This window comes from Pan paniscus, chromosome 10 (genome assembly GCF_029289425.2).
Source record: "Pan paniscus chromosome 10, NHGRI_mPanPan1-v2.0_pri, whole genome shotgun sequence".
NCBI classification, from domain to species: Eukaryota; Metazoa; Chordata; class Mammalia; order Primates; family Hominidae; genus Pan; species Pan paniscus.
The window spans coordinates 73,218,004-73,236,955 of record NC_073259.2 but is presented as its reverse complement, the minus strand read 5'-3'; the positions used below and the strand labels follow the sequence as shown (position 1 = coordinate 73,236,955).

Genomic DNA, 18,952 nt, shown 5'->3' with positions numbered 1-18,952 from the left:
AAAAGTTATTTTGTTCCTTTCCTGTGCTCTAAAATTGGAATATCTTACCACTTGTTTATTTATCAACGTTTACGATATATCTAATTTTACATTAATATTATTGTAGAATAAAAATTTAGTTTCCACGTAGCTATTTCATGAGTTAAGAACATAAAACATTTACCAATAACAGGATTTGTTGAAAGTAGAAAAATTTTTAATCAAATGGGGTAGTCAGGTGACATTAAAGTATATGTTAATTACTGTATACAAAAATTTAATGCACAGTCCTACCAAAAGAACCACTGAAATAAATCATTTTATGAAATGGTTAAATGGTAAAATATGACATCGGTATCAAGTTTATATATATATATATATATATACACACACACATATATATATATATATATACACACACACACATATATATATATATAATTTTTTTTTTTGAGATGGAGTCTTGCTCTGTTGCCCAGGCTGGAGTGCAGTGGTGCAATCTCGGCTCATTGTGATCTCCGCCTCCCAGTTCAAGTGATTCTCCTGCCTCAGCCTCCTGAGTAGCTGGGACACTACTACGTGGTGCACACCACCACGTCCAGCTAATTTTTGTATTTTTAGTAGAGACAGGGTTTCACCATGTTGGCCAGCTAGTCTTGAACTCCTGACCTCAAGTGATCTGTCTGCGCTGGCCTCCCAAGGCGCATGAGCCATGGCGCCTGGCCTCAAGTCTATATTTTTAAGTGGTTTAATATTATTAGATTATTATTTGATTCTGTGGTTACGTGCACTTAAGAATCCCATGAACAGACTAGGAAAAAGTTACCTTTGTAATACATCTTATTTCAGTTTATATTGTCTGTTTCAGAAAAAAAAAATTGAAAATTCATGAGACAATTCAAATTAGCAATCTTCTATGATGTCAGATAAGTAAGAAATTAAAGACTATTATACCAAATCTATATTGATTCATAAGATCTTGACAGGAAGTGAAATAATTCCATCACTGACGCAACATTTAATTTGGAGAAGTTTACTTTAGCATTTTAAAAACTATAGGGGCAATGGCTGGGTGCAGTGGCTCACACCTGTAATCCCAGCACTTTGGGAGGCCAAGTCAGGCAGATCATGAGGTCAGGAGATTGAGACTATCCTGGCCAACATGGTGAAACCTTGTTTCTACTAAAAATACAAAAAATTAGCTGAGCATGATGGCACGCACCTGTAGTCTCAGCTACTCAGGAGGCTGAGGCAGGAGAATCACCTGAACCCGGGAGGCGGAGGCTGCAGTGAGTTAGATCGTGCCACTGCACTCCAGCCTGGGCAACAGAGTGAGACTGTGTCAAAAAAAAAAAAAAAAAAAAACTATAGGGGCAGTATTATCCCTAATTGTTCAATCTGAAACATGACCTGTTCAACCATAATCTATATATATGATGTCATAATTGGCAGCAATATGGAAGTATTGTGTCCTCACATTTTAATCTAGTATGAATGAATACTTCTCAACATGTGGCTCACAGACTAGCACCATAAGCACACTTGGGAGTTAGAAAGGCAAATTCTCTATCACAGAAACTATGGGGATGGGTCCCAGCAACCTGTGTTTAACAAGCCTTCATTCCCAGGCGATTCTGATGCACACTCAAGTGTAAGAGCCACCGCCTCATATATTAATATAAAGGGGGACTATTGAAAAAGTTTTATTAGACTTCCAAAAGCCTTTAAAAAGCTTCTTCTGTATAAGAAGATAACATTTAAAAATATGTCATATTACCTCAGTGTTTAAAACATAATTGGGACATATCACATGCTAATAATGGAAACATTGATATGCATAATAAATTGAATGTTACTGAGATTCCATGAGACAATAAAGATTAGAATCCAGATCTACTCTTGGTCAATTAAGCCTAAATGTCCTGACTGTCAGGGACTTTACTATTTACTACCCAGCTGTAAATATTCCAGGCCCTGTTTTCCCCTAGCAATGTAGTACCTGTTTACTACCTTCTGTGTGAAACTGACTTCTGTCATGATGCCTTTAGAACTTCTTTCTGACATCATCATAACTCTTGCAAAAGTTTTGGGAGATGCTTGGATCAAAGATGGCTGTTTTATTTGAATGTGAAGAGAAGAAAAAGAAACAAAACAAAGCAAAGCAAAGCAAAGAAAAGAAAAAGAAAGCAAAGAGAAAGACTGTATTCCCAGAGTTGGAATAGGGAAGATTTTTATGAGCACAGAGGAAACACAGTGTGAGTGTATAGTGAGGGGGGAATGGTGGTATTGATGAAGATGATGTGGATGTGGGTGCTGATGGGATGAAGTGTCATATGTCTTAGCTTTAAGCACTAATAACTATTACATGCCCATGCTGAAAGATAACGATTCAAAGCATTTATTAGAGCAAGAGACCCACTGAAACTCTTAGTATTCACCTCCATTCAAGGCAGCACAGATGTCTGAAAGCCAAAAAGTGCAAGGCCCCAAGGACATAATAGAGGTTGACAGTTCCAAAGTTGATATAAATGTCATTCAAAATTGCCCTTTCATTCTCTTCCATTGTGTGACCAGGCTAATGGTATATTAATAAGAACTCACATTCTTGATCTTTATACTGGTAACTGTATAAATAATTTTGACCCATTATATGATATTTCACAATTTTGTTCTTTTAATAATTTACTACTGAGCTGCTATACCAAATGCCTATTATTTATGAAGAATACAAAAATTACACTAGTTTCCCATTTTCTATTAATTATTTTTCATTTGACTAGATGAAAATTTAAAAATCTTAACTATAAAATGGACATGGACAATTTATTTCTGGCATGTTCTTATAATATGAATATGTGCAATAAAAGCTGAAGGTAAGACTTCTCTTACTTTGTTTTTTACTTGTAACTTTAGGAGAAATTCAAAAGCTTAACATGATTAACCCCTATTCTTACAAATAAAACACACATTTAAACATGTTAAATAAATTACTTACAAATAAAAGGATATGAGTAATTTTCAAGGTCAAAAATAATTGAAAAAGATACTATTTCTATCAACTACACCATCAAGCAGTGAGCAAAGCAATTTCCTGTTAATTACTTGCCTAATTGTTAAATGAGGTTGCCGATTGGAACTTTTGAAAATAACATATTTTGTAATTATTTCATTTATACACAAAGAGTTAAGAATTTAGTTATCTGCCTAGTAGCTCCAAACTTGTATATCATAAATATAAAATAAGCATTTATGTTTAAGTAAATGTGTAAGCTAAACAAATTTTAACTAGTAGAAGGCTATAATTTACATTTATAGGGTTCATTATAAGTATTCCAAAGAGTTTATTTAATCTTCACGACTATGAAGTAATTACAAATCTTGTAGAGGAAAGTAAGGCTTAGAAAGTTCTAATGAAACCCAGGTCTTTGGACTCAACATACAATGCTCTTTTAATTTCTGTGACAAATTTAATCTTAAATTTAAAAATGCACCGATGGAATATAACTTCTGAAATTCAGTCCTAACTATATAATTCTGTTACACAATAACCACATGAAAGATAATATATGTGCAATAAACTGATGTAATACAAACATTTGCTATTCTATACATTAGAAAGTTAAGGCGCAAATTCACTCATCTTGGTGACTTTTTTTGTGCTTCTCTGACCTCTACGCTATATAGCATTGAAAATTTCCTTTAATACTAAAGAGTGGTTTGGACTATTCTTTTAGAAAAATCCCAAGAGTTCATGTACACATGGTACAATAAAATAATATTTTATATAATCAAATACAAGTCTTAGAAGCTCACTCATGATATAACTTCTTCTAATCAATTACTGGGCTAATTGAAGTTTTCTGGGATAGAATGCAAAGTAAGTAAAATCCAGATAAACATATAGGTCTGGGATGTTCCATTTACATAATTATAGCTACGATAACTTGTCTGAAAGCTAACATCTCAATACCAGTTTGTGGTCACAGTAGTAGAAATATTATAGAGGCCTTAATCAGTTAATCCCGGCCAATGACAATTTGCAACAGATTAAAAAACAATTGCATAAAGAATGTGAAACAAATATGTAGCCTTAGACGCACTGAGGGAATACCAATTGTCACCATAAACTTATTCCACATAAACTTAACAAACACTATAAAATAAATATATAAAGTTACAATATATTTCATTTAGTTGGTTTTCAAATAACAATTTATCCTAGAAGAAAACATGTTACTGTAACATAATTGTATAATAGTCATAATTTTATAATGTACAAATACCAAATGATTTAGAGAAATCAAACATAATTTAACAAACAAAAAGCATTCTTAGCAATCCTGGGGTGTTATTTCTCTCTCCCCACTCCTTAGCTTTTCAAGTCTTTGTTAAGGAGTTTTAATAGAGAACTAGATAACAGAGATCCAAACATTCTAGAGAATTCTATTTGTTTCTGTTTCTCTATTCTTATCCTCACAACATGGAAATATACCCACATGTAGGTTGCTAGACCACAAAATGCACTACCGAGGACGTGCAAATGATGAAACCCTTCAGAATATAAATTTCATCTTTATTTACATCTTTATTCACATCTTTATTCATTCTCATTATCTAATTGATGATTTGGTTCATTCCATATCACAGGTATCTCAAAATTGCACTTCCTCAAATATTTACCTAAATTAATGATTGAAAATCAAAATTTATTTGGCAGTTAACATATTTATACCAGTCTAAAGGCAACAGATAAGAACAGATGCATTTATTCAATCATCCATACATTCATCCATATCTTATTTATCCAATGGTATTTCAGCTATTTATTAATGGCTATTATATGCCAGGCATTAGAAAAACATAAACCAAAGGACATTTAGGCATGTAGCTTTGAGGCTTTGGTTTTATGTGATCAGTAATAAAGAAGTCCATTTACTTTTTATTTAAAACCTAGGTATAGATTTAAGTCGAAGTGTGTGTGTGTTTTTAAACTTCTTTGAGAACAGTTTGTCTTTATACTCAATATAATGTTTCATTTATAAAAACACTTTGATTCTTCAACAGCCACACAATGATTGAAAAAAAATATATATATATATGTATAAATAAAATTTCAGGCTTCTTCCTCTGCATGATTTGAAAACTGTGATTGTCCCCATGTTTATCATAAATACTCATGTGAAATAAGTAGCAGTAATACCATATGGGGATGAGTAAAGGCATTCATGAAACATGTTGCAAAATTAATCATGCTGCTGCTATTATCCTCTCTGATGAAATAATCGTATTAACCTAAGTAGGGAAGTTACATGACAGCCTGAATTGCATAATGTGCACTGTTGCCGCACCTCGTCCCTAGCTTGTGTGCAGCACTCATCCTTTCTCTTTCGTCTTCTACCTCTATGCACTGTGGGAGCCCTCTTTCACCTCTCCTACCCAAATAAGGCATTTCTTCGCTACAGCTCCATAGAGGTTTACTAGAAGAAACAAAACAAACAAATATCATGAGGATCTATAAAGAGATGGAAGTGTACCTGCTGAGCAGAACTTAAAGGAGAAAAGGTTTATATTTATGTGCAAAAGTCAAAGTAACCTAAGATAAAAATAACTGTAACAATCTTAAAATTATTTTCTTAGTCTTCAAGGAATTAATAATCCTACTCGCGTAGCCATCCCAACTCCTTATTTAATTAGTAGGTTCCTAAAATCAAGTCTATCATCTTACATAGCACATAGTCTTGAAACCCCTTTTCATGATCAGATGCTACTTTTAGACTTACAAATTGCAAAATGCCTTGTTAATCAGGCAGAAAGAGCTCCAGGAATTCTTTGATAGGTATGCTTTTGCTGTGTTAATGCTACCATTAGACTTGATGGCCATTTAAATGTAAGTCTTATTTAGCTGAGGGTAATATGTTCTAGCATCTCATTTGGCTTCCTTATTTGCCATTTTACACTTTTGCTTAATGTATACCTGCTTCTTTTAAAAGTAGATGCTAGTAGTGTGGTTGGGGACATGTGCTTCAATGTGGTAATTACATGTTTCTTTACATTTAATTTGCTGGCCCTTAATTAATTTAAAGGTATTCAAAGAGTACCCATCATTTTATTTGCTGTTTAAAATGCCCCCTGCTCATGTTCCCTTAGTATCTTAATATTTTCCTTGTTTTCCGACTTTGTTGAATTAATGCCTCAATGCTGTAAATTATACACACAAGCACACACATATATTTAAAAACAAATAAACAATAGTTTGGCTTCTGAAATATCAACTATACTTCACATTCACTTTTTAATTTCAAAAATTGCCTTGAATTAATCCAAATAGTGCCATACCATTCCTTTTTACATTTTCCTTCCTTCTCTTTTAATATTTATTCTCCTTTCCCTTTAAGATCTCTAATTTAGCTTTTGAATTTTTCATTTTAGATTAACTCTCTATCTAATCTTACTTTTTATTTCCAAACTGTCCTATAAATATACTGTATAAATACAGTTTCCATATATTTACCAAGAAGAATGTCATATTGGAAGACCTTTAACCCACAATATCAGATGAAAACCCACTCATAGAAATTCCACAGAGTAAGCTTTTCTAACTATTCTTGAAAAAAGGAAGAATGCGAGGAGTACTCGTGTCAACAATAATGCGTGATGAGAACAGTTATAACATGAGCCAGTAGGAAATGTATGGTGTTTCCAATTCAACTTTGTTTAACCTCTGGTCCCCAGACAACTTCAAATTCCTAATAATATGGTTATTTTGTCCTATAGTGTTCATTACGGCTGGATGATTGCTGTTATCTTTTAAAATGATTAACAGTTCTTCTACCAAGAGGCTAAAAGGAAGCATAGAGCAGTAAGAATTGATGTTAATAATCACACCAGTTCCTCTTTTTAACCTCTAAATGTAAATCTCCAAAAGCTTTTAAAAATGCTTTAGAGAAATTAAAGAGTTGGTCACTCCTTGAACAAGAAAATGTAATGTGTTTTTGACACCACCTGATAAGTCCTTAAATTTATAATTACAAAGCATTTGTCATTGTTGCTTTCCTGTTAGTTCCACTTGAAGATTTGTATACAAACATAAGCCAAGAACTACACAACTCTTTAATGATGGAATAGATTAACAAAAAAAGTAAAACAGGAGCTCACAGAGCAATATGACTTTATAAAACAAAGAAATAGAAGTCATGCTGATCAAATTCTACTATCATCTCTATGTTGGAAATGGTACTTCCACCTGAACCTAAATGTACAAAATGAGCACATCAGCATCTCTACTGGAATCTACAAAAGGAATTACTATCAAAAGGAAAGCAGAACAATACATCATCAAAGCAAATCAGTGGTAGAAGGTTTGATCCACTGGAGTCATATAAAAGAGAAGTAAAAATACCACATGAAGGCATGGATAGCCCATTGAGTGGGGGGAAAAACCACTGATGAAAATATTAATGAAACACTGATGAACTTGAAACAAAACAAAATGAAATACTTTGAAGGACTCCCAGAGGGCTCCAGAATTCCTTTTTAAAAATATATCTATGGCTATCTGAGAGATTTATGTTTTCTCAGATCTTCGAAAAGTTTGGTCTGGTTATACGCAGATAGACCATCTTTAGATAACAACCTGGCAGAGTGGGAGAAATAATAGAAAGCATCATGATGCATAAGTCATTTATTACGAGCTCCAATTAATTACATCAAAGAGTCATTCCCAGTGCTCACATACATGCATGCACAGCTCCTATGGCACAAATCTCCAACAGTCTGGTGAACCCACTATAACTGACTGTTTAATGAGTAATGACAGTTACGACAGTTAACTGATATAAACCATACATTGGTTTATATTTGGGAGATGAGTGAAGGCCAAATTGTCTAAGGCACAGAACCTTGGAGAAGGACAGGTGTGAGTGTGTGTGTGTGTGTGTGTGTGTGTGTGTTTAATGGATTAAACATTAGAATGAGACGCTAAGCAAGAAAAGGCTAGGGAAGCCTAAGGCAGCACTCTAGTGTTACTGACTGTAGCATTCATATAACTGTATTTCATTTCATTGTGTTGTTTTCTTGAATATCTCGTGGCTAAATAAAATTTCAAACAGTTTAAGACAATTTTCATTTTTAAAGTGATCTGAGTACTCTCTTTACACCCACATATACCTTGAATAGAAAAAAATTTACTAGATACTATTAACTACTAAATGTTAAATGGATAGTGGAGATTAATCAATAACTCGATAAATTCTAAGTTTTTCCTATTGTTTTTATTATAGCATTTCAAAAGTTATTTACGTTTACGTACAATGCACATACACATCGAGCAAATGTTATTTTGACTTGTGAATAACAGAATAGGAACATATGCACTATCAAAATGTATCCTTCCATATTTAAATCTCTTGTAATGAATTCTCCTCACCACTTGAATTTCAGTTCTTCTCAGTCTTCAGAACTTTGCTCCCTTGCTTTCCTCTTAAGAGTTGAAAGTTTGATGTCCCTGGGACTCACTGCTTTCTACTCAGAGATGTCTGCTAACAAAGCCATTGTCAGGAACTATTTAGCCACAGGCTTCCTCCTATTAACGTAACTTGAGACTTGACTAGGTCAGTACATCCAAACTACAACTTTTTTCATTCCATTCATTACAGATAGAGAAAAGGGGGCAGTCATTGAAGACAAAGGTAGAAAGTCCAAAAATAAGTAAAAATAAAATTTAAATGCAAAACTCACTTCTCGTACTCCACTTGCTTTAACCTAGGCTGAGTTCCACTGTTCAGGTTAAGAGCAGTACAGTAATAGTGATATAGGAGTTAGTAAGAAATTATTTAGGCAGTTAGTGAGGTTAAAGGAGTTCTCAGTGGAATTTTTCTTTAATAAAAAGCAGCCCCTAAAACATTTCTAACAAAAAGCACCCTGAGAAATCAAGCTGCAAGCATAGATAAGCAAGCTAGAAGTTTGCATAGGTAAATGCCAGCAGCTATGTCAGAAGCCAGGTACACTCAACATGGAGGATATCTCCTCTCTTCTCTTTGTCGCCCGCCCGTGTGTGGGTGTCATGGCAACGGCCAGGTAAACTCCATTTGCATAATAAAAGATTCACGGGCTATGTAAATGGCACACCTGACACCTGGTCAAACCAATCTCCTGGGCCCTATGTAAATCAAATACGGCCTCCTTAAGCCCCTCTATAAAATGGACCACATCTTTCCCCAAACCCAGAAACCCGCTTGAACATCCCCTTCCTCTGCATGAGGAAGCGCGCTCTCTCTCTCGCTCGCGCGCTCGCTCTCTCTCTCCCTCCTTTCTTTTGCCTATTAAACTTTACGCTCTTAAACCCACTCCGTGTGTGTGTGTCTGCATTTTTGTTCCCCTTAGCACAAGATCACGAACCTCGAGTATTTCCCCAGACAATAAGGCCACTTAATTAGCAATTTTCCTTTATGAACACAAAATTAGAACAGTTGTGCCATCTACCCCTGTCTCTTGTTTTTCCCCCAAGTGGTAGGTTAATTCTTTAATTTGTTCCACAAACACTATTCCCAAGAGAGTGGTAGGTCATGAGAGAGAAGAAATCTATATACTAGAAGAGAAAACATTTTAAGGCAATGTAAGTGACTAGGAAACTTCGATAGTGAAATAAATATCATTATGATTAATCTAAAACAATGTCATGAAGGAAGAGTTTTACGGGGAAAAAAAAACTCTTGCATTTCATTTCGTTTGGATTATTTAGATTGAATTATTTGTCACTAAAGTGATTGATTCTTGGATTTGAATTTTGGATATTAGGTGTTTAAATTTTATAACTTTTCATAAAGTTATTTCCTTATTCTGTGAATCCTTAGACCACTTTTTTTTTTTTTTTCTTGAAGAGTCTGAAAACTTACAAAAATATATCAAGGGCATGAGTTGTTGGAAGATTAAGTCTCAAAAATTTGCTTTTTTGATTAGATGAATTTTCACTAGAAATGACCTAAAGATTATTTTCCCCTCCTCAACATATTCATCAAAGCAATTATTTGTCACTTATGATTGACTTAAAGTGTTTTTTTCCTTTTTTCTTCTCATAATTAACCTATTAGTGAATAAATAAAAGGCACAGTATAGGTCTATTTAAATACAGAAATTATACATTATATATTTTTTATATATTTTTACCTGAGAACTTCTCCCTACACCAAAAGAAATGCTGATTTTATAATGTAATTTTGTCATGGAGAGAGCTAGTTTTTAAGGAAGAAATAAATACTTAAAGCCCAATATACTATTTGTTACACAAACATTTTGAAGAGTAAGTTAAACATTACAAAACTATGAAAGTATGTTTAGTGGGTTTCATAACCTAAAAACTTCTAACTTTTAAAAATAACTTAAATTATTATATAGCTGTTCACTTTTCAGGGCTGATTTTCCAATACTATTTACTCCTTGACATCTAAATTTTACAAGTAACAAAACATCTCCATATATTTTATTTTATTCGTACAGAAAGAATACGAGATATCATCAACCCCACTTCACAGATAAAGAGAAGGAGGTTGAAGATATTCAAAAATTTGCTAACAGTCATACCTTAAAGAAGCCTCGGACTTGAACCCAAGTCATAAAGGTGTAAGCTTAGGCAACTTTTCAAAGCTGCTTCTCTATTATTTAAATGCCAATAGGAAAAATAATCATGAAGCAATAATTTCTTTGAAAAATTAGACTGCAATCATGTAATTTCTTTTTAATTCTGAAGAATTTTTTCTATCCCATAGATACGGACCTTGTAATGTTCAATTTGAGTAATACTGGTCGAGACCCTCACAAAATTTTTATGACACTAAATCATAAAGTATTTTAACAAAGTAGCTACGATAAATTCAAAATGTATTCATAATCCTAAAATTTATATCAAAAGAATACATATTTCTAATAAACACCATAAACATCCTTAACACTATTATTTATATAGACCTATTTGCCTTCAACTTAATACACATGTCAATTTATATACATCCAATTCCTTTCCAGTCACTTGGAGAGGAACTAATATTGCAAGAAGTGAAGGAGAGGATGGAAAAGACCTTTAGCCCACTCACTGGCTCGGCCAAAGGCTATGAATCCATCCCAGGTTTATTTCAAATGAGTTGTGTCAAAGGTTACCCACCGGCCATTTTATAGTGATTTATAGCTGATGTCTGCAAATCTCCTTTATTTTAATGATAACCTCAATAGAGTCATTAAGGCATTCTTTGTCTTCATGGCAGTGACCAGGAGAGAACTGATGTCTTTAAAGAATTCCAAGGGGTGATGACTATTTATACAGAATGTCAGTTAAGGCCAGTTTTTATGTTATGCTCTGGAGACAAAATATTTTTTCTCAACATATTAAAGATGCTTAGCTTGATGATATATTCTGCCTATTGATACTATAATATTAAATTCAAGGTATGGGTGAAAGAAAATTCAAATAAAGATGAGAAAAGGCTTAGAACTGAGCATCAGGTAAGAGTTTGATCTTAATTATAACGATTTTGGATTTGTATCAAAGCTCTCACAGAATAATGATTCTTAAGTGTCTATACTGTGTCAAGCATGTCATAAAGCATGAGGAATTGCAAGATTGATTTATCAGATATTCATTTAAGAAATAGTCGATTAAAATAATTAATGTGTAGTGAAACTCAGCTGTAATGCTCCTTGTTTAATTTTTCCCAGCCCATAACATTAAAAGAATAATAAATTTACAGTCTGAATTCCATAAAAGGCTTTATATAGCAACTCTAATGATGTCATTACCCAAGAGTTTTGATCATATTTTAGAAAGAATTAAAGAGACAGAATGAGTATATTTGCCTTAGAGCTTATCTTATTTTGAATGTTGATTTGGTCCATCATATTGCCAGATAAAATTGATCTGTATTCTTGATTACTGTAGTATGGGATAGTGCACACACACACACACACATATGTACACATATAAATATATGGTCATGTACTGTATAGGAACACCAACATTTTGGTGAACCATGGACTATATGACAGTGGTCCCATAAGATTATAATACTATATTTTTACTATACCTTTTCTATGTTTAGATACACAAATACCATTTTGTTACACCTGCCTACACTATTCAGTAGAGTAACATACTGTACAGGTTTGCAGCCTAGAAGTAATAGGCTGTATCATGTAACCTAAGTGTGTAGTAGCCTATACTATCTAGGTTTGTATAAGTACATGCTATGATGCTTATGCAACAATGAAATCACCAATGATAGGACATATCCCCATCATTAAGTGATGTGTGACTATACATACATATAAATATATCCATACATATAATATAAACGACTATGTCTTTGTATGGGTGGGAAGTTTCTCTGCCATTTTTGAGATAATTTTTTTTTGCATAAAAGAGAAGCAGAGAAAAATAACCTTACAAAATGAAATACAATTTTTTCCATCCTAAAACTTTATTTGAACTATCAATTAAACAATATAACAAAACTGGACAATATTTGTATAGGCTGTGCCTTTCATTTCAGGATCGACTCGACTCTTCAGCAGCTTATGTAAGGGAGGTCACTCACTTAAAGATGTATTCACAGTAAACAAACTCATGGAGGTAATGCATAAAACAGACTGCCAATTAATTCATTTATACCTGATCTAAATATTGCTGAGTTTTCTACAGTACACCTTTCCTAATTTCAAGATATCTAAAAAACCCAATTTCACAATCAGAACCAGGGCAAAAAGAGGTAAATGGCGAATACTTTATTCAAAGCACAGTAAGGGCTGGGAAGTAAGGCATGGTTCACTATAGATAATATCTCTCCAGTGGTCAAAGGCTCATATTTCCTAAATTCAGTATATTTCACCTAGACTGACAGGTTAAATAAGAACAAATCTTACTTTTAAATTTCATAGTCGTTTTGTATAAATAACATTGTTTCATTTTTCTTAGGTACAATCTTATTCTAGTCATACTGCATTATCTTCCAATGATCCAAACCATTGACCTTTGATCATGTATTTATTCTTCTAAAAGAAGTAGAGCATTAATTACAAGCCAAGTATTGTGCTTGGTGCTAAGGATGATTAAGCTATAATCCCTACCCTCATGGGACTGAGGATCATACAAAGGAAGACAAGTACAATGAAGTATTATAAGTGTGCTTTGATACTATTCAAGGAGTATGTGTTTGTGCAGTGGGGTGACATACAATGTAACAGCAAATTCTATTTAGAATTCTATATAGAAATGACGGTTTAGATGGATATTATATTGCTAGTGGTGCTAAAAAAGAGAGAAAAGTGAAATGAACAGGGCAGAAGCAACCCAGAGAGGTCCAGTGTCACAAACATAGGCAAAAATAATTGAAATAGCATGATACCTGAGAAAGTGATTTCATCTGAAGTATACATTTCTGGAACTGGGAGAAAGGCAGAAGTATTAATTAGGCTAGTGAGGTAGGTGGGGCTAGATTGCAGAATGCCATGCTAAGGAAGTTAGACTTCATTTTTTACACACTTGTATCTTTATATTTTCATTCTTCTTAAATTCACTCACAAAGTTCTACAGATGTATTACACTCAACCTTGTTTCTTTCTCCAAAATTCAGATAAAATCCAACCTTTTATTGATTCATATCTATGTGTCCTTGCACAGACTGTTTCCATTTTCCTTCAAAAACCTTCTAAATGTCACACCTTCTGGAACCCTTTTCCTTATTCTCCTATTTCTCCCCGGGTTATGTTACAAAGTTTCTTCCTTACCTCCATATTATTCTTTGAATAGCACTTAGCCTACAATATTTTAATTGTTGGCTTACTTGTTTGTTTTCCCCATTATATTGTACTGTGTGTTAATTGCTGTTCTTTTTTTATTCTACCAAAGTGTCCAGCATATTAGAGGTGCTCAAAAGGTTTACTGAAGAATCCTCTATAGAAGTTGTTTTGACATCTTCTAAAAGTAATTCTAGAAGCCTCATCTGTGAATAACAGTCATTACATGATTTTTAAAAATTTATATAAACAACATATTGCTTTGTTTCAAGCAAAATGTAATGTCTCTTGCTTGGAACAGATAAACAACGTGTCTCTTTCCCAAGGAAAACATTCTCATCTCTCCTTACCCAGTAGAAGATAACTCATTTATGACAAGTTATATTTTATTAACTATCTATTCTAAGTGGATCTTGTTTTTTAAAGCAGGACTCAAATATATTTTGAAAAAATATTTTTAAAAAAATCTTATTTTTGTCTTATTAAATTCTCAATGTCTTATTTTATGTGCTCAATTCTAAAAAAATATATAGTTATACAAATGTTCAAAAGTTCACCTTAACAATAGCTAGGAAGCATATTACTGCAGTTAAAAAAATCCTTATACAGACACATTCTCTTAGATTGTGTTGTATTAGTAAGCATAATTTTGCAAAGATTGAAACAGTGAAAATGATATTACAAACTATGATAACTAGGGTTCAATTAATATTAAGATTTAGTTATTATAATGCAAACATTAATCAGGTGTACATTTGTTAAGAGCCTATTAGGGGCCAGCTACTTAAAATTCAATAAGATAGAAGACATGTTTCTAATGTGGTCTATCCTATAGAATTGATATCTCCTTCACTTATTTTGTTGTAACTCCATAAATTATAGTGCTAGATAGAACAGATCAGAATTCTAGTTCAGTGTAACTTAATGAATGCTAATAGAAAAAGATAAGCAAAATCAAAACAAACACAAATTACCTAGAGGTTCTCTTAAAATGGGACCAGAATCATCATTTTTTAGAGAAACGACAGTGCTATTTGCATGAAAACTGGCACTAAAAATTCCATCATTTGACCCAAAATTCTTGTCTTGCCCTGTATTCATGTAGGGTTGACCTGAATATTGAGCTCCCACTGACTTAAAGTGAAACTTTGATCCTCAGAAGAGTTGCATAGAGAAGTATAGAAAACACAAATCTGTACCTATTTAAAGACATTCCTGTTGCTGTCACAATGCTTCTTAAAACATACTTCACAACAGTATTTTTTTTCTTATGTTATTTGAAGTGCTACTGGAAATACCACAAGAGAAGAATTTTTGTAGTATTTCATCCTTTCTATTTCTGGTCTCAATTTATTTTTCTCCTATTTATGAAATATCTACACTGCCAAAGTCATCAAAATTGTAAAGCAAATCCTAACAGTTCAAATTATATAATAAAGTAAAAAAAAATAAGATTCCTTGGTTCTTTAAAGGTCCAATTTAAATGAAAGTCTCCCACAGAATACCAATGCTGGCAACTGGCCTTGCAAAGCACTACAACAGAGCTTTAAGAAAATATAATTTGCGGTTTCATGAAAATGTGAGGTTATTAGACTTTTTTGGTATTGGTAAAAAATTTGAAAGAAAATATGTTTTTATCTATTTGAGTATACATTTTTTTCTTTCATATTATTCTGATAAGACCCGAAAAAGGAAAATTCTCTTAATTTTCTATAAATTTAGATGTCTGATCCTCATCTTTTTAAAAACCAAAATGATAAAACATATTTCTTAAACTGTTGGGTTCTGAAAAAGTCACCCAATGGAATCAGCTAGTTCACAATTGAAAATGCAACTGCTAAAAGCTGTGGGATATTGCAATTTAAGTCCTGCAGCTCACAAGGCAAAGTGTGTAATTCTAAGAAGCATCAAAAGATACTATCTACAAGGAGATTCAGGACTAGAAAAGGAGCATGTTCTTCCCATTACAACCTGGTATATGACTTGGGTTTTGACAAATTCCTACCTATTCTTGATATTTAGAAACTTTTATTTTTCAAGCAGCAGTCTGATAATCAGTTTCTTAGCAATATTCAATAATTCTGAACCATTGAGAGTGCATGTTTCAAATTTAATATTGATAAGCTGAAGATTTCAATGAGCAAAATTCTTATTTCAGTATAGACAAAATTTCAAATATATATTCAATTTAAATAAGAGATATAAAATTACTCTGGGCTGGGCGCGGTGGCTCATGCCTGTAATCCCAGCACTTTGGGAAGCTGAGGCGTGTGGATCACCTGAGGTCAGGAGTTGGAGACCAGCCTGACCAACATGGTGAAACCCCATCTCTACTAAAAATACAAAAATTAGCTGGGTGTGGCAGCAGGCACCTGTAGTCCCAGCTACTCAGGAGGCTGAGACAGGAGAATTGCTTGAACCTGGGAGGCAAAGGTTGCAGTGAGCTGAGATCGCGCCACTGCACTCCAGCCTGGGCAATGGAGTTAGACTCTGTCTCAAAAAAAAAAAAAAAAAAAATTTACTCTGTTTCCTTAAAAAAATAGTTTTTCTTTCTAAATTTCAAATAGGTAGTCCATGTTTCTTATATTCTCCAACTTTACAATACATAAGACAAGGAATATGTGCCTACGAATTCCCCTGATCATATTACACAGACTCTAAACAATTCAGGTAATGTAAATTATACCACTGCATCTGTTGAAGGCCTTTTTCTCCCACATTTAATACTAATCAAGTCATACAATTTCTGGTCTTTGTTTTAAAAACCATAATTAAGAATGACTGGCTTCTTCAGCTGAGTGTTAGCAGTAATGAGAAACCATATGAATAATGATGGAGAACCTCATTTTCTTATAATATTTTGGATAGGCTCTGGATTAAAATAATCTCTATTGCTTCTTACACTAGCTTTGTGCAATTAATGCCACTACCATATTGTATGTACATTAGTGAATGTGAAAACAGGTAAAACTGAAAAGAATCTCATTTTATGAAATATAATGCAATAAAACTGATGTATTAGATCTTTGTATATAAACTCATCAATTTCACTAATATAAATTGAATATTAAGTGCTTTAAGAAAGTACATGTTTAAATAAATGATATAATTTTTTTTACCAAGAAAATAACATTATTTAAATAAATTTTATAAAAGTTTTACAGAAGTTTTTGGTGTTTTTCTTTGTTAAGCAGGTGGCGTTGCATGTTTATATGACAGGAGGTGTGACTTTTAAAAAGCATATACTAACTGGAAAGAGGTAGAGAAGAAGGAAGAGAAAAAAGGAGAGAGAGAGAGAAAGTGGGATTTAAACATATATGAAAGCAAAAACCACACTAATCAGAAATTTGGGTGTTTTTTCTTATGTGACTTGTTTATCTACTTAAAAGACATTAAGTAAAACAAGAGCTCCAAAACTCTTATGAGCACTAGTATGTAGCAATTATAGTTTTTTAAGCTGACTATTTTAAAATGAATACTCATGTAATAGTGTTAGTGTCAAAATATCATCTAAAAAGTTGACTTTGTAATTTGCTTCACATAGGTGGTGACAGGTACTATCAATTGTATGTGTTTTCCTATATTGCCAGCGAAAACCTGCTGATGAAATGAATCAGGAAAAAAAAAACAAAACAGGAAATATTCTATGTTGAATCTACACTCCTGGTCCATACTTGCTGCCCTTCTTCAACTATATCTATTGTCTCTATCTACATTCTTCTTCATATCCCTCACTTTATACACTGTGTTACATGAGCACATATATCTATCTACACTGTTGACCACTATCCTCATGTCCTAGGACTCCAACACATCACAGGCAATTAACAAATATTTGTGGAATTACGTCTCTCCAACAGCCACACCCAGGATATGTCATTAGGGCTCAAATTCCAGTATGTTTCTAAGGGAGTGCTGTAGAAGCCCTTAAAATATTAATTAATTAATTAATTGGCACAGGAGATAAAAAAATTCCTTTGCTACAAAGACATAATACCTAAGAGAGGAAGACAGTGAGTACATAATAACAATAGCTAGATGAGTAGTGTGACAGATAGAAAATATATCATTTATCTTTAAAAATGAATATATTTAGAACATAATTCAAAGTTCTGAACATGAAACAATCCTATAGGATCTGGTCTTTCTCATTTCCCAACCTGACTCTTTATCATTCTCCTTCATGTTCACTGCACTTTAGCTACCCCAGCCTTTTCTCTGAACCTTGAATTCACTAATCTCATTCACATATTAGAGTCTTTGCAATTACTTTCCCTCCTGTTTAGAATAACCTTTCCTTAGACCTTTACAGGTGTCCTCCTTTTCACGATTTCAGAGAGGGCTTTCCTTAAAGCTCTCTCCCAAGAAGATTCCCTTTCTTGTCCCCAGCACACTATCTTTGACCATGTTTTATTTTCTTCATATCACTTAGCATGCACAAAATTATCCATTTGTTTAATTGCCCATAGTTTGCTTCTCCCCATTACACTGTGAAATTGTAAGAGTACTACTGTTTTGTTTACAGCTGTAGTTCTACTGGCTTCTATTAAACTTGATACATGATAGAAATAATATTTGTTGAATCAGTGAATGGTAGATGTAAACATAGGGTGCTACAGAACACTAAAAAGGGACCATCCTTTTAAGAACGAAAAAAGAGCAGAGCTAGGAAATACAAATCAACTCTGTAAGATATTGTTTGGGATCCTGATTAAACCACACATGAAATCTGAAGAACTTCTTAAAAAAAAATTGTGGGCCGGACACGGTGGCTCACGCCTGTAATCCCAGCACTTTGGGAGGCCGAGGCTGGTGGATCATGAGATCAGAAGATTGAGACCATCCTGGCTAACACGGTGAAACCCCGTCTCTACTAAAAATACAAAAAAATTAGCTGGGCGTGGTGGCACCTGTTGTCCCAGCTACTTGAGAGGCTGAGGCAGGAGAATGGTGTGAACCCGGGAGGCGGAGCTTGCAGCGAGCCCAGATTGTGCCACTGCACTCCAGCCTGGGCCACAGAGTGAGACTCTGCCTCAAAAAAAAAAAAAAAAATGTGACCGAATGTACTTCCATTTTCTATCACTTGCAACTGAAAGAGAACTGAATAATGTAATTGTTATTCAGTGAAACCACAAGAAAAAGTCCTGGAAAGATGCTTTCAGTTCTCTTTAAATAAGAACATTGTGATATTAAG

At 33.5% G+C, this 18,952-nt stretch overlaps 1 protein-coding gene across 10 annotated transcripts in view; it reads right to left on the bottom strand.

The window, feature by feature from the left end:
- Positions 1-18,952, bottom strand: part of SOX5 (SRY-box transcription factor 5) — a 1,030,759-nt gene that overhangs the window by 47,186 nt on the left and 964,621 nt on the right. Inside the window, exon 1 of one of the 10 annotated variants that reach the window (XM_003828880.5) lies at positions 7,715-7,810. The exons of the other annotated variants lie outside the window; for them this stretch is intronic. Within the exon in view, the coding sequence (XP_003828928.1) occupies positions 7,715-7,720 (6 nt within the window). The 5' untranslated portion in view covers positions 7,721-7,810. Of the gene's footprint in view, positions 1-7,714; positions 7,811-18,952 lie in introns of those variants that run through there. 10 annotated transcript variants of the gene reach the window in all.